The 19,229-nt window shown below is 44.7% G+C and overlaps 1 protein-coding gene across 7 annotated transcripts in view; it reads right to left on the minus strand.

The window, feature by feature from the left end:
* Window positions 1-3,290: 3,290 nt before the first annotated feature.
* Window positions 3,291-19,229, minus strand: part of WWP1 (WW domain containing E3 ubiquitin protein ligase 1) — a 252,071-nt gene continuing 236,132 nt past the window's right edge. For all 7 annotated transcript variants that reach the window (XM_033933270.1, XM_033933272.1, XM_033933269.1 and 4 more), the window contains one exon: window positions 3,291-4,883. In XM_033933270.1, the coding sequence (XP_033789161.1) occupies window positions 4,784-4,883 (100 nt within the window). In that variant the 3' untranslated portion in view covers window positions 3,291-4,783. The remainder of the gene's footprint in view (window positions 4,884-19,229) is intronic.

The following is a 19,229-nucleotide window of genomic DNA, read 5'->3' on the forward strand; positions in this document are numbered from 1 at the left end:
TCCATACAACGGCTGTGATTCATGCACAATCTTGACATCATCAATATACACCTAGATGGCAGAACGTCACTAAAAATAATAGGAAGCCCGGCTTAAACAAAAGCTCCTGTAGTTCAGTGGTTAAAAGAACTTCCTTCCATCTTCCACAGGTCATAGGTTCAAATCCACACACTGCCCTCCCCCCCCAGTAACTTAACAGCTTCTTTTTGGTCTCATAAGAGTGTGGGTTGTGGACTTTAGCATTTACATTTGCACTCTGCCCTTTCAGAGGTTCCAGAGGGAAACATTTTTTGCCCTGAGATGGCTATGATCACCTAAGATATCATCCCATTTGGCAGGAACCCCTGCCTAAAAGAAACCTCCTGTGGCTCATTGGTTAAAGGCACTTCCATCTTCCCAAGGTGGTAGGTTCAAATCCCTAGTATGGACAGGAACCCCAGCACATATTCCTTTTTTTTTTTAGTAACAATCTGCCATTTAGGTGCATATTGATGATGTCACAATGATATCAAGATTGTACATTAGACGTCTACTTGCTCTGAACCACATCCATTGTGAGTAGGGATTATCTTCTTATTTTCTTAGCCTTTTGGGAATGAGGTTTAGTATGCTATATATATTTCATGTGCTTTGCTTGAATAATGCATTATTAAACATCTTTTTCTATTATTATCAAAGAGGAGTCCTCTTTACCCCCAAAATAGGTTTAGTAATCACTATATATTTTTTTTCATGTGCTTTGCTTAAGAAATGCATTATTAAACATCTTTTGACCTTAATATCAAACTGGAGTCCTTTATAACCCAAAAAATAAAGCCCCGTTCACCTATATGGGGACGTCTCCAGCACGCCTAAGTCGCACCTACCTAGCATCCAGCTCACGCTCAAAAGCAAACCTGCTTTTGCATGGAGTCCTCTACACTAAAAAATAGATTTAGTATGCAATATATCTATCTATATTTTTTAATGTGCTTTGATTGAAGAACCCAGAGCCCAAAAAGTATTTTTTAGAAAACAGCAGAGGAACTGGACAAATGTTGAAGGTATATATTTGATATTTATCCTAGAAAAATGACTATTTGTGAATCAAGAGAATATAAGCTTTGGCATTGGCGTGTGGTTTAATGGAGAGTGTGTGGTGCAGTGGTTAGAGCTACAGCCTTAGCACCCTGACGTTGTTGGTTCAAATCCTCCACTGCTCCTGGGCAACAGGAACATACTAAGTGGTATATAAATAATTAAGAGATAAATAAAATATAATAGTGGTGCCAGCAATTTACTGCATACAATTTTAATGCAAAAAAACAGCATAAAATTGCCCTTCTGACATCATAACACATGGACTTGAACAAATTTCTAGCAAGAGGTAAGCTCAAAGTGGTATCTCAAGGCACTTTAGTTCCCTTTCTGGGAAAAAGGAGTTTGGCTATTTAATCTGGGTTTGAAAAATGTTTACCCTCAAATAGAGATATAGCCAAATAACAGGATAGGAAATAGGAAAACTCTACTTCCAGTATTCAGTGTTGCCTTTTGACCCAACATTAGCATGACCAGGCATGTTCACAAAGGCATGGATTCTTTAAATAGTGCCATTGTTGGCAGCCATCTTAAAAGTTTCAGCCATTTAGAGAATAGCACCTCCAGCAAAGGTAGGCACCAGAAATGTAGGCCAGGCTTTTCAAGGCTTACATTTACAGCACCTACCTTTGACGTGAATTGCACCTACGTAGGCATTTTATGGCGCCTAATGCCACTTCTGGTGTTAGCTAGGCCTACAGTGGTGTTAGATGTTGTAAAGCACCCACATAGGCATGATTCCAGTGCCGATTTTTTAGGTGCCTGGAAATATCTTTTTTAAAGTATTTTTAAATGGCGATTTCCTCTTAGCACCAATAGGGCGACTACTGGCACCTAAGTTAAGGTGCCATTTATAGAATATGGGCCAAAATATTTAACAATGATTGTAGTATATCTTTGCAAACTAGGAATACATATGGTTCCCTGTCAAGAGTACTTCTCAAGGAGATACTGTAGAATGCATAAAACAATTTGGATGTTGAAGTAGCTAGGGCTCATAATACCCAAAGTTTAGCTTGAACCCATCATCTCAATTGGAGTTTATTTAAGTTCTTGTAGGCAAACCCTGCCTTCCACTGGAAAGGATTTAGGGCTCCTTTTACGAAGCCGCGTTAGCGGCTTTATCACACGCATATTTTTAGCATGCGCTAACCCCTGCGCTAGCCGAAAAACTACTGCCTGCTCAAGAGGAGGCGGTAGCGGCCAGTGCGGCCGGCAAATTAGCGCATGCTATTACGCGCATTAAACCGCTAACGCAGCTTCGTAAAAGGAGCCATTAATGTCTGCAGTGGAGGAAATATCCAGAAGGCATCAACATCAAATATGTTGGGGATATTGTACTAAACTAAACCTTAGTTTTATACACCTGGTCATCAACCAATTTGGAGCTTGACTCGGTTTACATTAAGAATAGAGTAATATAAAAGAACAGAACAAAAGAAATCTAATTTGGAAAAAGTAGAATAATTAATTTCCAAAATGTTTGACGAACAAGACTGTCTTCAGAGCCTTCCTGAAAGATAAAAAGGGGCCTAAGCTTCTTAGCGAGAGTGACAAGTTATTCCAAACTCGGTTAGTTTTCTGATAGATTTGATTTTGCCCTTAAGGAAAGGAAAGTTTTAATCTCTAATACCTAATGGTATCAACAGTACATGTGACTCTCTGCATGTAAGGTAAGTCCAATAATTCTTCCAATATCAATGACTTCAAGCCAAACATGATCTTCATGACAGTATGCAAATAATTTAGTAACATAGTAAATGACAGCAGATAAAGACCTGAATGGTCCATTCAGTCTACGTCATAGTTACATACATTATAAATTCATGATTATATTAAATTGTCTTTTATCTTTGATATTTCTGGGCCACAGACTGTAAAGTCAAAGCTCTCTCTAGCCTATCCAAACCATCCAAAATCCATAAGCCATTATTAAGATAGGCCTGGAGAAAGCCACTGCTTTTCCCTGGAATTCAGTAAGCATGGAATGTTGCTACTACTTGGGATTCTGCCAGGTACTTGCAACCTGGCCTGACCACTATTGGGAAGCAGGATGCTAGGCTAGATGGACCTTTGGTCTGGCCCAGTATGGCTGGTCTGGCCCAGTATGGCAACTCTTTATGTTCTTATTTAATTATATTAATCCAGTAAAGGTATCAAAATCTGAAAAGAATTCATGCTCTATTGAAAATGCAAATTTATCTACAGAGAAAGATTTTATAAAAATATTTAATTCAAGAAAATCTGAATTGTTATATTAAATGAGGATTTTTTTAAACAGCTGCTATTTTTTAATATCCTTGTTTGCTCAAGGTTACTTGAGTTGAATTTTAAAGCTTAGCGCATGTTATCTGCAGCAGGGGCCATAGAAATAAAATGGGTCCTTTATCAGCTAATATGCGCTAATCTTTAGTAAAAGATCCCCTTAATTTACCATATGTGACCATAACTGGGAAAAGGTGACTAAAGTTTCCACAAATAAAACATGAGGTTTTAATTCTGGTAGAGCAAACAATTTGAAGAACAACAGCTCAACCTATTCTTTTATGTGAAAAAATCAAAAGTTATAGCAGTTCAAACGTATTTTTTCAGAATTCTTATGAACCCATGACATGGGAAATCAGCAATTCTCAACATTTTGTATCTGAGACTTGAGTCACCTTTTCCCAGAGACAGTCCCATCTGTAACCAAATCTGAGAAGAAATACAAACAGTGAACCTTTATCAGACACAGTTAAAAACTGTTGACATTAAATCACACACTATACAACTTGGTGCTAGGGTATATATAATCTGTGATGTATTTCAATAATAATTTCATTGACAGATAACAAAAAACAAAACTGTAAGACACCAAGAGCACCTTTTCTTAAAAAAAAAAAAAAAATTATTTTATTCAGGTTTTATTTTAAAAGATTGTTACCCAACAACCTCCTAATAGTAACTTGAAAAAAATAAAGTGATTTCTTAACATTGCCCAGTGAAATTCAGTATTCTGTCTGACATCTAAAATGAATCTGAAGAGTGGCACCAACTGATTATTCTCAATATGAATTGCATTTTTCAACTGTACAAAACACTCTTGAGCCGATGGTAAAGGCTTCAGTCAACACAAGCTATCCTTGAAGACTGAAAGATTAAAATGTGCAGAATTATGCATGTTCTATCATTTTATAAAGCCAGCAGTGAATTTCTACATACTTGAGATACTTTTTGGCATTAACCTTTAACACCATTAAGAAAAGCCATGCAATAAACCACCTTGGGAAAGATGTTGCATAAGTAAGAACACAGAAGTGTGCAATTTTATTTTTCTGGACAATACAGTCAAGTTGAAGTGATTCCAGGCCTTGGAAGGCTGCAATATCTCTTATATGTAAAGCTCTATAAAACTAGAGCTCTCCGTATACATATATATATATATTTATATAGAATTTTTAAAATAAAATCTTTAGTTTACTTTTAAAATTAAAGTTATTTTCCTAGTCAGTCACTGGACGGGGAAATAAATAAAGTAGAAAAGGCTGAATTGTTTTGCATATCTATGTGGAAGATCGCAGACATCTATGCTTTCAGAGTTCCAGAAAAATATTACTGTACAGAAGAAACAGCATATATACAATTAAAGACTGTGCAATTTTACTTGGCTTGACATGAAATAAGGATTTTTTTTGAGGCAAAAGTCTTTTCCTATACAATGCTGTCTCTATTCTTGTCCAAAACCCTCTGTTTCCTCTATGGCAAAAAGTAGCTTCTCTTTTAACTGTTCGTAGCTTTTATATGGTGGCAGATCCAATCGATTAAAACTAAAAAAGAAAAAGCAATCATTTATATAATTGTTTTACATAAATAGCTTTTGATGACATAATTAACTATATTTGTTTTAGTTCTAATAGTTTCTATTGAATTTTTTTATAAACATTACAGAAATATAAGGAAAAATTAGGTTCTTACCTGCTAATTTTCTTTCTGTTAGCCTGTAGACTGGTATAGTCCTTACGAATGGGTTATATGCCTCATTGCTACCAGCAGGTGGATACTGAGCACAAACTTGTATATCAGGCTATAATCTGCCCAGCAACTCTGTCTGCCGAATAGCCAGGCAAAACCTAGGAAAGACTTCAACTGAAAACAATATAACACACTCCGAACAGGAGTGGAAAAAACAACACATACTTATAAACTACTATTGGAACATGTGTAGAACTTAATCCTGGTATAGAAAACATCTCCACAGCTCATCAGCCAAGCTAGCTGAGCCATACTGTTCTTACTTCTCCCTGGCCCTAGAAAAATTCTAGAACCTGCAGAAAAAACAAAATCACGCAAACAAAACAAAAACCCGTATTCACCGCACAAAGACAGACAGGGTGGGGGACTATATCAGTCTTCATGCTAACAGAAAGAAAATTAGCAGGTAAGAACCTAATTTCTCCTGTATCGCTTGGTAGACTGGTATAGTCCTTACAAATGGGATGTACCAAAGCAGTACCCATTAAGGGTGGGACCCCTGAAGGGCCAACACCAGAATACGTTCACTGAATACTGCGTCCCGACGCGCTTGAACATCCACATGGTAGTGACTTACAAAGGAATGCAGAGAAGACCAAACTGCAGCCTTTCAAATATCCACTGGAGGCAACAGAGAAGATTCAGCCCAAGAAGCTGCCTGACCCCTGGTGGAATGAGCCTTAAGAAATTCTGGAACAGGCTTTTTCAGAAGATAAGCGGAAGCAATAGTCTCCTTGATTCAGCGTGCAATAGTAACCTTAGAAGCGCCATCCCCCTTACGAGGATCTGCTAGAAGGACCAAGAGATGATCTGATTTCCTGATCTCCTGGGTCCTCTGCACATAAGAGCGAAGGACCCGACTGACATCCAACTTGCGCAGCTGTCTCTGCTCGGAAGAGCCCTCCCGGCTACTGAACACCGTGAGGACCATTGCCTGATGGATATGAAAAGGAGAAACTACCTTTGGCAGAAAGGAAGGATCAGGCCTCAAGACAACCCGCTCCCTAGAAAACTGCAAAAAATGGAGCCATACAAGAGAAACCCTAAAGTTCAGAAACACGTCTAGCTGAACTAATAGCCACCAAGAAAACCACTTTAAGAGTAAGTCCTTCAAAGCAGTCAGCCAACAGTTCATAAGGAGGGCACACTAGAACTGACAGAACCAGATTCAGATCCCAAGATGGAACAGAGAGTCATATGGGAGGCTTGAGCAACTTGGCTGACTGCAAGAAGCAAATCACATCAGGAATGGCAGTCAAAGGCTGACCTTTCAATAACCCCCCGAAAGGCTGACAAGGCCGCAAGCTGAACCTGAAGAGAAGACTAAGCCAGTCCCCTATCCAGGCCATCCTGCAAGAACTCGTAAGATGTTAGACAGGGAAGCGCAAAAAGAGACCACTCCACATGCATCACACCACTCCTCAAATAGATACCAAACCCTCACATAAGCCTGAGAGGTGAAAAAGCCTCCGGGACCCCAAGAGAGTTGAGATCACTTTATCTGAATACCCTTTCTTACCTAAGCCAAGCCAAGACAGAAGGGACCCGGATCAAACATTGGAATGAGACCCTGAGTGGACACCGCTGTGCTTATCCACATAGGAACAAATGATGTGAGCGGGCGGAAGTATGACAGGGAAGAGCTGAAGGGCCAGCTCCGCTCACTCGGAAGACAACTGAAGATCAGGGAGGTGAAGGTGGCCTTCTCTGAAATCCTCCCTGTACCAAGAGCAGATGGAAAGAGACAAGGGGAATTGCAAGTGATCAACGCCTGGATGAGACGATGGTGCGAAGACGAAGGCTTCGACTTCGTGCGCAACTGGACGGCGTTCTGGGGAAAAAGTAAATACTACAGAAGGGATGGACTACACCTCAACAAGGAAGGAGCAAGAGTTTTGGCAGGCAACATGAAGAAAGCAATAGAGAAGGCTTTAAACTGAAGGACAGGGGAAAGCCGACAGTCGACCACCGGTCGATGGCACGGACAACAGGATGCCCCGACGTAGGAACAAAGGACTACTACTCATACACAAGAGAGGTCGACCTCACAGCCAACAAAGGAGAACAAGCAGGAAGGGACAACTCAGACACAGGAGGGGATGACCACACAGCAAACATGGGAGATAACACAGGAGCAGTAAAGGATACCGTAAATGAAACTGTAAGGACAGCCAAGAGTAGAAGGTCCAAAAAGGTAACACGAAGGGAACTTAGATGTATGTATACAAATGCTAGAAGTCTAGGAAACAAAATGGGAGAACTAGAGACGATAGCAAGACATGAGAACATGGATATCATTGGCATAACAGAAACATGGTGGAATGAAGAAAACAAATGGGACACAGTACTACAGGGATACAAACTATATAGAAGGGATCGAGAAGGGCAGAAAGGTGGAGGTATTGCCCTATATGTTAAGGAAGGAATAGATTCTGTTGGAATGATTACAACAGACAGGAAAGAGAAGCTGGAGTCCCTCTGGATCAAAATTCCTGGTCACAATGGCGCAGATACAAAAATTGGCCTTTACTATCGTCCCCCAGGACAGGCGGAGGTCACTGACTCAGAAATGATGGAGGAAATCAAACAAGTATGCAAGACAGGCAATGTAGTTATATTGGGAGACTTCAATTTCCCAGGAATAGACTGGAAACTAGGAGCCTCCAACTGCGGCAAGGAGGCCAAGTTCCTGGAGGTGCTAGGGGATTGCTTCCTGGAGCAAATGGTAAAAGAGCCGACAAGAGGCGACGCCACCTTGGACTTGGTCCTAAATGGTCTCACCGGACCGATAACAGAAGTAGAAGTCATGGTTCCACTGGGAACGAGTGATCACAATGTAATCAACTTTAAACTTGACATCGGGAAAGGGAAACATGCCAAAACCTTAACCACCACCTTAAACTTTAAAAAGGGTAAATACGATTGCATGAGAGCCATGGTAACAAAACGACTCGAGAAGATGGTGGACAAACTTGAAACAGTAGACCAGGCATGGTGCCTATTGAAAAATACTATTGCAGAAGCACAAGATCTCTACATTCCGAGGATTTCCAAAGATCGGAGAACTAAAGGCAAAGGAGAACCAGCATGGCTTACCATACAGGTGAAGGAAGCCATAAAAGAAAAGAAGGACTCTTTCAAAAAATGGAAATGCACGAAGACAACCGAAGCCTGGAACAAACATAAAGATGAACAGAAGAAATGTCACAAGGCGGTGAGGGATGCAAAACAGGACTATGAGGAAAAAATAGCCCGGGAGGCCAAAAACTTCAAGCCCTTCTTTAGATACGTGAAAGGGAAAAAACCTGCAAAAGAGGCAGTGGGACCCTTGGACGACATGGGAAGAAAAGGGTACATCAAGGAAGATAAACAAATCGCAGACAAACTAAATTCCTTCTTTGCGTCTGTCTTTACGAAGGAGGACACCTCAACAATACCTGAAGTGGAGAAACTGTTTACAGGAGAAATAAAGGACAGCCTCACCACAGTTGAAGTGAACTTAGATCAGATATACTACCAGATCGACAAACTTAAAAGTGACAAATCCCCTGGACCGGATGAAATTCACCCGAGAGTCTTGAAGGAATTGAAGGTCGAAATCGGAGAGTTACTGCAAAAACTTGCAAACCTGTCAATCAGAACTGGTCAGATACCAGACGACTGGAGGAAAGCGAACGTCACGCCAATTTTCAAAAAAGGATCGAGAGGAGAACCGGGCAACTATAGACCTGTGAGTCTTACATCTGTCCCCGGCAAGATGATTGAATCACTGATCAAGGATAGCATAGTTCAGCACTTGGACACACATGACTTGATGAAACCCAGTCAACATGGATTCAGGAAAGGGAAATCGTGTTTGACGAATTTACTCCAATTCTTTGAGACCGTGAACGAGCAAATTGATAGTGGAAAGCCGGTGGACATAATATACTTGGACTTCCAGAAAGCATTTGACAAAGTTCCACACAAAAGACTTCTTAGGAAACTACAAAGCCATGGCATAGAGGGAGATATACAAAGATGGATAGGCAAATGGCTGGAAAACAGGAAGCAGAGAGTGGGCATAAATGGGAAGTTCTCCGACTGGGAGAAAGTGACTAGTGGTGTACCCCAAGGCTCGGTACTTGGGCCGATCCTTTTTAATATTTATATCAATGACCTGGAAAACGGAACATCCAGTGAGATCATCAAGTTTGCAGACGACACAAAACTCTGCCGGGCAATCAGATCGCAGGAGGACAGTGAGGAACTCCAGAGCGACTTGTGTCGGTTAGAAAAATGGGCGGAGAAATGGCAGATGAAGTTCAACGTGGAGAAATGCAAGGTAATGCATTTAGGCAGTAAAAATAAGGAATACGAGTACAGAATGTCAGGTGCAACTCTGGGAAAAAGTGAACAAGAAAGGGATCTGGGTGTACTGATAGATAGGACCCTGAAGCCATCGGCACAATGCGCGGCAGCGGCAAATAAGGCAAATAGAATGTTGGGCATGATAAAGAAAGGAATCTCGAGTAGATCGGAGAAAGTTATAATGCCGCTTTATAGGGCAATGGTCAGACCCCACTTGGAATATTGCGTCCAACATTGGTCTCCCTACTTAAAGAAGGATATAAAACTGCTGGAGAGGGTGCAGAGACGAGCAACTAAACTAGTGAAGGGTATGGAGAAACTGGAATATGAGGATCGACTTAAAACACTGGGATTGTTCTCCCTTGAGAAAAGGAGACTGCGTGGGGATATGATCGAAACCTTCAAAATACTGAAAGGAATCGACAAAATAGAGCAGAAAAAACTATTTACATTGTCCAATTTGACACGGACAAGAGGACATGAAATGAAGCTAAGGGGGGGCAAGTTCAGGACTAATATCAGGAAGTTCTGCTTCACACAGAGAGTGGTTGACATCTGGAATACTCTCCCAGGGGAGATTATTGCGGAATCGACAGTCCTAGGCTTCAAAAGCAAACTAGATGCATATCTCCTTGAGAGAGGCATATAAAGATATGGTTGGCTATAAAATAAGCCAGGTGTATACCTAGCAGGGCCTCCGCGTGTGCAGATCGCCGGACTTGATGGACCGAAGGTCTGATCCGGAGATGGCGCTTCTTATGTTCTTATGTTCTTATGTTCTTATGAGTTATAAGGTTGTCAAAGAGAGGCAGAGAAAGAGGATCCGCCACCAGATGCCTCACCAGATCCGTGAACCACGGTTCTCGAGGCCAATCTGGAGCCACCAGAACCACAAGGCCCAGATGGCGAATTATGTGGAGAACTCTACTCACTAATGGCCACGGAGGAAACACATACAACAGCCCATCCATTGGCCATGGTTGAACCAGAGCATCCAGGCCCTCGGCCTGACCGTCTTTGCGACGACAGAAGAAGCGGGGTGTGTTGGAATTGACACTTGTGGCCATCAGGTCCATAAGAGTCTGACTCCAAGACTGCACTATCAAATGAAAATTCTCCACTCCGGCTATGTGGGAAGCTGATATGTCCTGAATGTGCGACTCTGCCCAGACCATGAGCAGTCACCTATGCCACCAAAGTGCTCCTGGTGCCTATCTGATGATTGGCATAGGCCACCACCATGGCATTGTCCAACAGAACCCTGTCTGACTTGCCCATCAGAAAGGACTGGAAGGCTAGCAACACCAGACGGATGGCTCTGGTCTCCAAAACATTGATCGACCAAGAAGCCTCCTCCGTGGACCAGGTGCTCTGAGCTGAGTGCCCCAGACACTGAACTCCCCAACCAAGAAGACTGGCATCCATGAGCAGCACAGTCCACTGCAGCTGATCCAGATTCGCCCCTTGTACAAGAAGGGGTCTGGAATCACCAACGAAGCGGAACAGGATGATCCAGATTGTGCCTCTGAGGCTACTACCTCTGAAGTAAAGCATACTGAAGAGGATGCATATGGGCCTGCGACCACCTTACTACATCGAGGGAAGATGCCATTGACCCCAAGACTTGGAAGAAATTTTGCACCCGAGGACACTGGAACGCCATAAGCAGGCGAATCTGAGATTGCAATTTGCTTACCCGGACCTCCAGATGGAAGATCTTCCCCGAGGTGTCGAACAGCACGCCTAGATACTCCAGGCGCTGAGAGGGAGACATCCGGCTCTTGGCAAGGTTGACTACCCATCCCAGCGACTGTAAAAACTCCACCACCCAAGCCGTGACCTGGGTGTTCTCCTGTAACGACTTCGCTTGAATCAACCGGTCATCTAAGTAGAGATGAACTAGAATGCCATCTTTGTGCAATGCCACCGTGACGACCACCATCACCTTGGTGAACGTCCGCGGAGCCGTGGCCAGACCAAAGGGAAGTGCACAGAACTGATAATGTTATCCCAAGATTGCAAAATGCAAGAAACAATGATGGGAAGCCTGAATAGGAATGTGCAAGTAGGCCTCGGTCAAATCTAGAAAGGTCAGAAACTTTCCCAGCTGAACCACCAGAATCTCAGACCGCAGAGTTTCCATGCGGAAGGAAGGCATGTGAAGAGCTCTGTTGACCCCCTTTAAATCCAGGATGGGCCAAAAGTAAATCGAGTACCAACCTGTGCCCCACTCCTGCGGGGGAAGTGGAACTACCGCGTGGAGCTCAAACAATCTTTGAAGGGTCTGGTGAAAGGCCTGCTGCTTCCATGACACCTGCAAGGGACAAGCAAGAAAATGATCTGGCAAGGAACGGGCAAACTCCAGAGCATAACCGTCCCGAATCACCTACAGAACCCACTGATCGGACGCGATGTCTACCCACTTTGGATAAAAATCCCGCAGCCGGACACCCACTAGAACCAAGATGGGCGCCGGCAAGGAGTCACTGGGCAGGACAGATGGCTGAGGACCCAGCAGGGGTGCTACCTGCACCCTGGCGGGCCCCACGAAAGGACTGCATGCACTGGAAGAACCTGCCGCTAGAGAGCCCAGGGGACTGAATAGAGGCAGTCCCTCGACCAGGGCAAAAACAGTAAAAATCATGTCCATGAGCAGTGCCACCTTGAGCCAGCGGCCTAGGCCTATCCTCAGGCAAACGAGGCACTTTAGAATCAGTCTAAACCAACCTATCCAGGTCCTCACCAAACAAGAAAGATCCCTTAAAAGGAAACTTTGTCAACTTAGCTTTGGATGCCGAGTCCGCCAACTAAGCGCGAAGCCACAAGGTACAGCGAACTGCCACTGCAAACGCCGACTTGGCAGAAGCTCGCAAGAAGTTATACATGGCATCTGAAAGATAAGAAGCACCTAATTCAATGTTTGCCACCTCGCGCTTGAGCAATTCCCAATCCTCAGTTTTACAGTCAAGGACATGCTTGGCCCAGCGAAAACACGCCCGAGCAACCAGCCCACCACACATCGCTGCTTGGACCACCAGAGTTGCCACATCAAAACTCTGTTTAAGGAGGGACTCTAACTTAGGCTCCTCCGGGACCTTCAAGGCCGCACCGCCCTCATCAGGCACGGTATGCCTCTGAGAGATGGCAGAGACCACCGCATCCACGACAGGCGACTTCAGAGTGTCCCTATCTCCTTCAGGATTGGGATACAGGCGGGCCATGGAGCGGGCAAAACAAAAGGGAGCTTCCGGCACCTGCCACTGTGCGAGCATAATGTCCCGAATATCCTGATGCATAGGAAAAGAGCAGGAAGCAGAGCGGATCCCCTTAACCCTTTCAGGACCATAAGGATCGTAGGCCAATTTTTGTGGTTTTGACGACATTTTTATGGTAAAAAGGGCTTGCAGATGCCAAAATATTGATTTTTTTTGTGAAATATCATTATTTTTAAAAAAAAAAATCACACTTCTGGCTTATGGACAGTGTGGCAAGTGAATCTTCTCGTCAATCTGGCAACGACGCTAATGAATGAATGTCGGAACCAGTTTGTTTACATAAAGGCAGTATCATATGGAATCCGTACATATCAAATTTAGAACTGTAGACTATCCCAATCAAAATTTATAGGATTTTAAAGTTATGGGACAAATATGTCCCTTGGTCCTGAAAGGGTTAAGCAAGCTCATGAAGCTCTTCCTGATGAAAAATGTGCTCCACAGACACATCTTCGCTAGCAGGGAGTTGCTCGAACCCCTCGCTGGTGGAATCCGACTCCCCAAGAGGATCCTTGAAATCTTCCCAAGGGTCCAGGTCCTCATCAATTACATCCTGTTCATCTGGGCAAAAATCCTCATTCCAAGAGACCCTCAGGTGTTTGGATGAGGAGTAGAGGGGGGCAAAACCGCCACTGTTTGGAGCCGCACCGGGGAAGACGTCGAGAGCAGAAAGAAAACCCGAGACCCCCAGAGTGGACACGGAACCTCCAGCCACCTGCACATAAGCTTTACAAAGTGCTAACATAAATTCAGGGGGAAAACCCCCAGCGGCCCCAAGGGACTCCCTGCTCCAGCAGGAGACCCTGCCATACCTTGCCCCTGTATTTCCAGAACAGGGGGAAGGTCACCTGAGTTAACAGAAATGAAGGAGTTTCCTGCTGAAATTGGACCTGAAACCGCTAAAATCGGAGCTCTTGCAGCCTGTCATGTCTGAAAAGCCTGGGACTTTCCTGACTCTGAGGCCGAGGAACCAACCGACACGAAAAGGGAATCTCCAGCCGCTCCGGCAGTAAGGGAATCCTTCGCGAGGTACATGCGGCGGGGTGCCCTGGCTGCTGGCAACCACTGCCAACGAGACTCCCCCACCGCTCCAACCTGCACAACGCTTGCATAGGCCGGCCGCGAGTACCTCTCATCTGGAGCACAATGAGCATTTTATTTCCCCTTAAAAGTGCTCATTGTGCTAAAAAATGCCCTAGCTGTACTAAAAGTGCCAGTTAGATGAGAAAAACCAATACAAATGGCAGTTTTAAAGGGAATTGAGCCCTTTAGACCGGCACATCTCAGGATTTTTTTTTCCACTTACTCAGCACAGACTCCACAGCTCTCAAAGCTGGAGGTCTGAACAACCAGGGGGCCAGGTCACCGGCTGAGACACCTTTACAAAAATGTGGGAAGGTGGGGGGAGGAACCCAGCTTGAGACCCAACGAGTTTAATAACCCCAAGATCGGACGGATCTCCAAACAGGACCCATCCAAGCTCTATCCAGCACAAAAGGGGCATCCAGGAGTCTTAAACAAAATTCCAACAGTACTAAGAGGGGAGCCAAATTAGTCTTATCACCTGCTTTAACGGAGACTGAGTTACTGGGCAGATTGCAGCCTGATATACAAGTTTGTACTCAGTCTCCACCTGCTGGTAGCAATGAGGCATATAGCCCATTCATAAGGACTATACCAGTCTATCAAGTTTCAAGTTTCAAGTCAAGTTTCAAGTTTAATACGTTTTTGATGAATCGCTTCTTCTAAATTCGAAGCGATGTACAATATAATAAAATTACAATGTAAAAACAAAATCATAAAAGATACTACTAACAAGGTTAAAAAACAAATTTGACAAAACTGGAGACAAAAGGAAAATAAGGGGATGAAGTTACATTTTAAATACAGTAGAATGTACATAAAGGGAAGGCACATAAGGGAGGGATAATGATAATAATTTTAAAAAGATAAAATTTGATAGAAGAGTAAAAATCGGAAATGAGACTCGAAAGATTAAATTTATGAGATTCTCATAATTATTAAAAAGACACTTAGGAGCTAGTTAGTTTATGAATGCGTCACTGAACAGGAATGTTTTTAGTTTACATTTAAATTTTTCTAAATTAGTTTCTTCCCTTAGAAAGATCGGTAAAGAATTCCAAGTCTGGGGTGCAGTGACTGAAAAAATAAACTGACGACGTGTATTAATTATTTTTAGCGATGGAATCGTTAGAAGATGTTGTTCGGCAGATCTTAAAGTTCTATTAGCTGTATAAGGGATTAGCAGTTTGTGAATGAAAGCTGGAGTTTTGTAAAGAAGTGATTTAAAGGTGATCAAACTGAGTTTATATATTATTCGATGACCCACCGGAAGCCAATGGGCTTCCTTAAGGAGCGGCGTTACGTGATCAAATTTTTTTGCTTTAAAGATAAGTTTAATAGATGTATTTTGTATTATCTGTAAGCGTTTTATTTCCTTTTGTGCTATACCTTTGAACAGGGCATTACAGTAATCTATCTTTGAAATGACAAGTGAATGAATGAGGATGTTTAGAGAATTGGCATTAAGGAACTGAGATACAGAGCGGATTTGTCGAAGCCTGAAGAATGAAGACTTTATAACATTACTAATATGGTCGTGGAAGGAAAGAGAGTGATCGAAAATAACTCCAAGTATTTTAAGCGATACAGAACCAGCATTTAGAATGTCCATATGGCAAGGGGATGTGGACTGGGCATGTTTTGAATATTGCTAGGGAGGGGCCAAAATATTGACATCCAGCTCCAATTTTAGAAGAGATGTCCATGTCTAAAAAGATGGAGATTGTTATTTAGACTTGGTACTTGGCAGGTTACAGAAAGGTGCTCTGTTTGAGCAGCTGTCCACTGAAGGAATTAAGCCACTTTTTAAATTCCAGAAGTGGTTACTATCCCCCTCGTTCCCCTGAATGTGAAATTAGCAAAGGATATAGGGTTCTATGACAGCTTCAGGATCTATGGACATTCATGGTACTAAAATCATTTTTTAAAATCCCACTACAAATTTTTGCTATTTTTAAAAATTGTGAGTTCTCCAGGGATAGAAAAAAAAACAACAACCCTATAAGAGTACAGTGGTACCTCGGTTTACGAGTGCACCGGTTTACGAGTGTTTTGCAAGACGAGCAAAACATTCGCAAAAACGGCACCTCGGAAACCGAGCGTGCCTCGATTTGCGAGCGGCGCCCCCTGCGATCTGGCACCCCCCCCCCGGCCACTTCTTACGGTCATCTGGGCCTGGGCACCGGCACGTCCTATGCGTCGGTGCCCGAAGATCGACCTCCTCTTCTTGCTGGGCCTTGAGCATCTGCGCATGCTCAAGGGCTGCGAGTTCAAGGTCTCTCCAAGATTCTCGGAGATCTCGGAGAGAACGTGAACTCGCAGGCCTTGAGCATGCGTAGATGCTCAAGGCCCAGCAAGAAGAGGAGGCTGATCTTCGGGCACCAGCACCAACGCACAGGACATGCCACTGCTGGTGCCCAGGCCCAGATGACAGTAAGAAGCGGCGGGGGAGGAGTGCCCAATCGCGGCGTGGGGGTGCCCGATCACGGGGGGGGGAGGGTGCCGAATCGCGGGGGGAGGATGCCGAATCACGAGGGGAGGGTGGCGGATCGCAGGGGGGAGCAATGTCGGTTCTCGTAGAGGGGGAATAGAGCAGCGCCACTGGCCTCGGGGGGTGGGAACGTATCAAAGTGAGTTTCCATTATTTCCTATGGAGAAACTCGTTTTGATAAACGAGCATTTTGGATTATGGAACTGATTATGCTCGTAATCCAAGGTACCGCTGTACTAATTAGAAACTTCCAAATGTGTAGTAAAAAAAAAGGGGGTGGGGAGGTGGGTGGTTAATGGAAGCATAATCGGTTGTGTATGTTATCTCTGAATAATCAGTAGTGCTTCATTAGCACAGTTTCTATCTATGACATGAAAATTGTACTAACAAAGGGCGAGATTCACTAACCCTCCAATCCGTGTGTGATTGGAAGCAGGCTGACCAATTCACCAACCATGCATGCAAATGAAGGCGATTGGAGGCACGCCTCCAACCGACTGCACAGATTGCTAGAGCCCTAACAGTATGACAGGAGCAAAATATCAGGCCCGATTTTAAAAAAATGAAACCCTCCTCCCTCTCCCAACAAGAGCCCCTTCCCCTCTCCCTCCCCGAACCAAAAAAATTGACACCACTTCTAAAATTATGGCAGGAGGGTCCCACTCCCTCCTGCCATCTCTATTTCCCCCACCCACAAAAACAAATAGCAGGAAGGATCCCGATGCCCTCCTGCCATCCAAGGGCGCCCCCTCCCGGTTCCCGGCCGGACCCACCCCCATTCCCATCCAAACACCGGGAGCAGGAGGGGTGCCCAGTCCCTCCTGCTCCTTAGGCCTCCAGTTATCTTCGGGAGCGGAGGAAGTGCAAAGTCCTCCTGCTGCTCTGCCAGACCGCGACGCAATACCGGCCTTAGGCCACGCCCCGGTGCATCCTGTGATGCACAGGGAGGGGCCTAAGGCCCTGATTGGCTGAGGCGCCTCAGGCTCCTCCCTTGGGATCAAGATGGGATCGCTACACAGGTTAGTGAATAGGGTCAGAGGGAAATCGGGTCGCAAAGGGCTCACAAACCGATCGGTACATGATCGGTTTGCTTAGTGAATCTAGCCCTAAGTGCATTATCTTTCTGTTGTTTGTAAATACATTGGCCCAGATTCTCAAAACAGCGCCCTACTGCCACCTAACATAATTGGTTTGCTTTTCTATAAAGGTATTTGATGTTATGCACTAAGGCTTAGATTCACTAAACTCACCGATCCGATGGTGATCTGTAGCCGAATCTTCCCGGGCAACCGATTCACTACGAATCCTCATGCAAATTAATGCGATTAGAGGCACGCTTCACAGCGACCCCACGGATCGCTGCAGAGCGATCCAGACACATGTGCAGACCATCTTCTTTGCCTGTAGATGTGGTCCATGCATGCGCTTGCTCTCTGCACAAGTGAGATCAAAACAAGTGTGTGGGGGGGGGGGCTTTACAAAACACACTTCTGCCTGTTTGTCTTATCACCAGTGCTGGAAAGCATAGGTAAAAGGCAATGAAAGATGGATAAATGTTGAAAGAGGATGGAGAAACTGAATTTAGGCGCTGATGGAAAAGTTCAAAGCCGCCAGCTCGAGAAAGGAGAGCAAGTTTCCAGATCAAGCATCTTTCTCAAAACATATTAGCCTTATGGCTCTGAGTCCTAATTCAGGATTTTACAGCTTCCCCAGAACATTCCCTGGCTACCTCTAATCAGGAGCTGCACGGACACAGAGCTGGAGGGATGACAGGGGAAGATGTCACCCCATATGGAATAGAACACGCTTTTAACCCACGGATTAAAACCACGGGTTAACACCACGGGCTTGCATTGCAGAGAAGGGCGGCAGAGAGCAGGAGAGTCGGCAGAGCTTGCATTTTACTGGGATTTCAGGGCAGTAGAGAGCAGGACAGTCGGCAAGAGCATGAGGACTTGTCCTCAGCAGTCCCTTCTTTTTGGATCAGCCAGCCCAATCGGTGTTCCTTCTTCTGTTTAGTGAATCGCTGCCTTCCTACTTTGCATGCCATTTCTCCTCATTTGCATGTGGATCGGATCGGGCAGAAGGTTAGTGAATTGGGTCGGGGAACGCTCACAAACTGGTCTGGACACATCGGTGAGCTTAGTGAATCTAGGCCTAAAACATTTATCTTGGCTTTTGACGAAAACCAGCTAATAAAATCCTATTGTGATTGGCTTGGTGTGTGTGAGTACATGGAAGGTTGCTGGCCATGCTGTATGGAAGAGACCACTTCACATGCTCAGTTAGAAAAACCTTCTCAATGTTTCTGAGCTATCTGGACAGTGTTGGTGCCATCGAATGACATTACCTACTGTTGAGTCCATATTTATTCCTCCTAATCAACAGGTCAGTTGTCTTATAGCCACCATTTTAAGAGTGCATTAATATATACAGTGGAGTACCAAGAGGGGGGGGGGAGGTCCGCACCGGGTGCAAGCCCTGAGAGGGTGCTCCTGGCCTTGAATTCATTGGAGTCTGGTTCCCCCTCCCAACAGCCGGTTCTCCCCCTTGGCGTCTGGCGTCCAGATTCCCCCCCCCCCCACATCTGGCCTGCCTGCACCATTTACCGTAGAGAAGCAGCCTGCAGCAAGATCGCGATGCCAGTGATCTTTGCGCTGCTTCGGTGCTGTTTCCTCTGCCACGGTCCCGCCCGTCCTCTGACGGCGGCAGAGGAAACAGCACCGAAGCAGCGCAAAGATCGCTGGCATCGCAATCTTGCTGCAGGCTGCTTCTCTACGGTAAATGGTACGGTGAGGCCAGGGGGATGAGCGGTCCTTCGGGGTGGGGGGTGAGCGGTCCTTCAGGGTGTGGCGGGGCAGGGCAGGGCAGCAGGCCTTCAGGTTGGGGCGGGGCAGGCAGGCCTTCAGGGGGGATGCAGGCCTTCAGAGGGAACATGCCTT

This window comes from Geotrypetes seraphini, chromosome 2, assembly GCF_902459505.1.
Source record: "Geotrypetes seraphini chromosome 2, aGeoSer1.1, whole genome shotgun sequence".
Classification (NCBI taxonomy): Eukaryota; Metazoa; Chordata; class Amphibia; order Gymnophiona; family Dermophiidae; genus Geotrypetes; species Geotrypetes seraphini.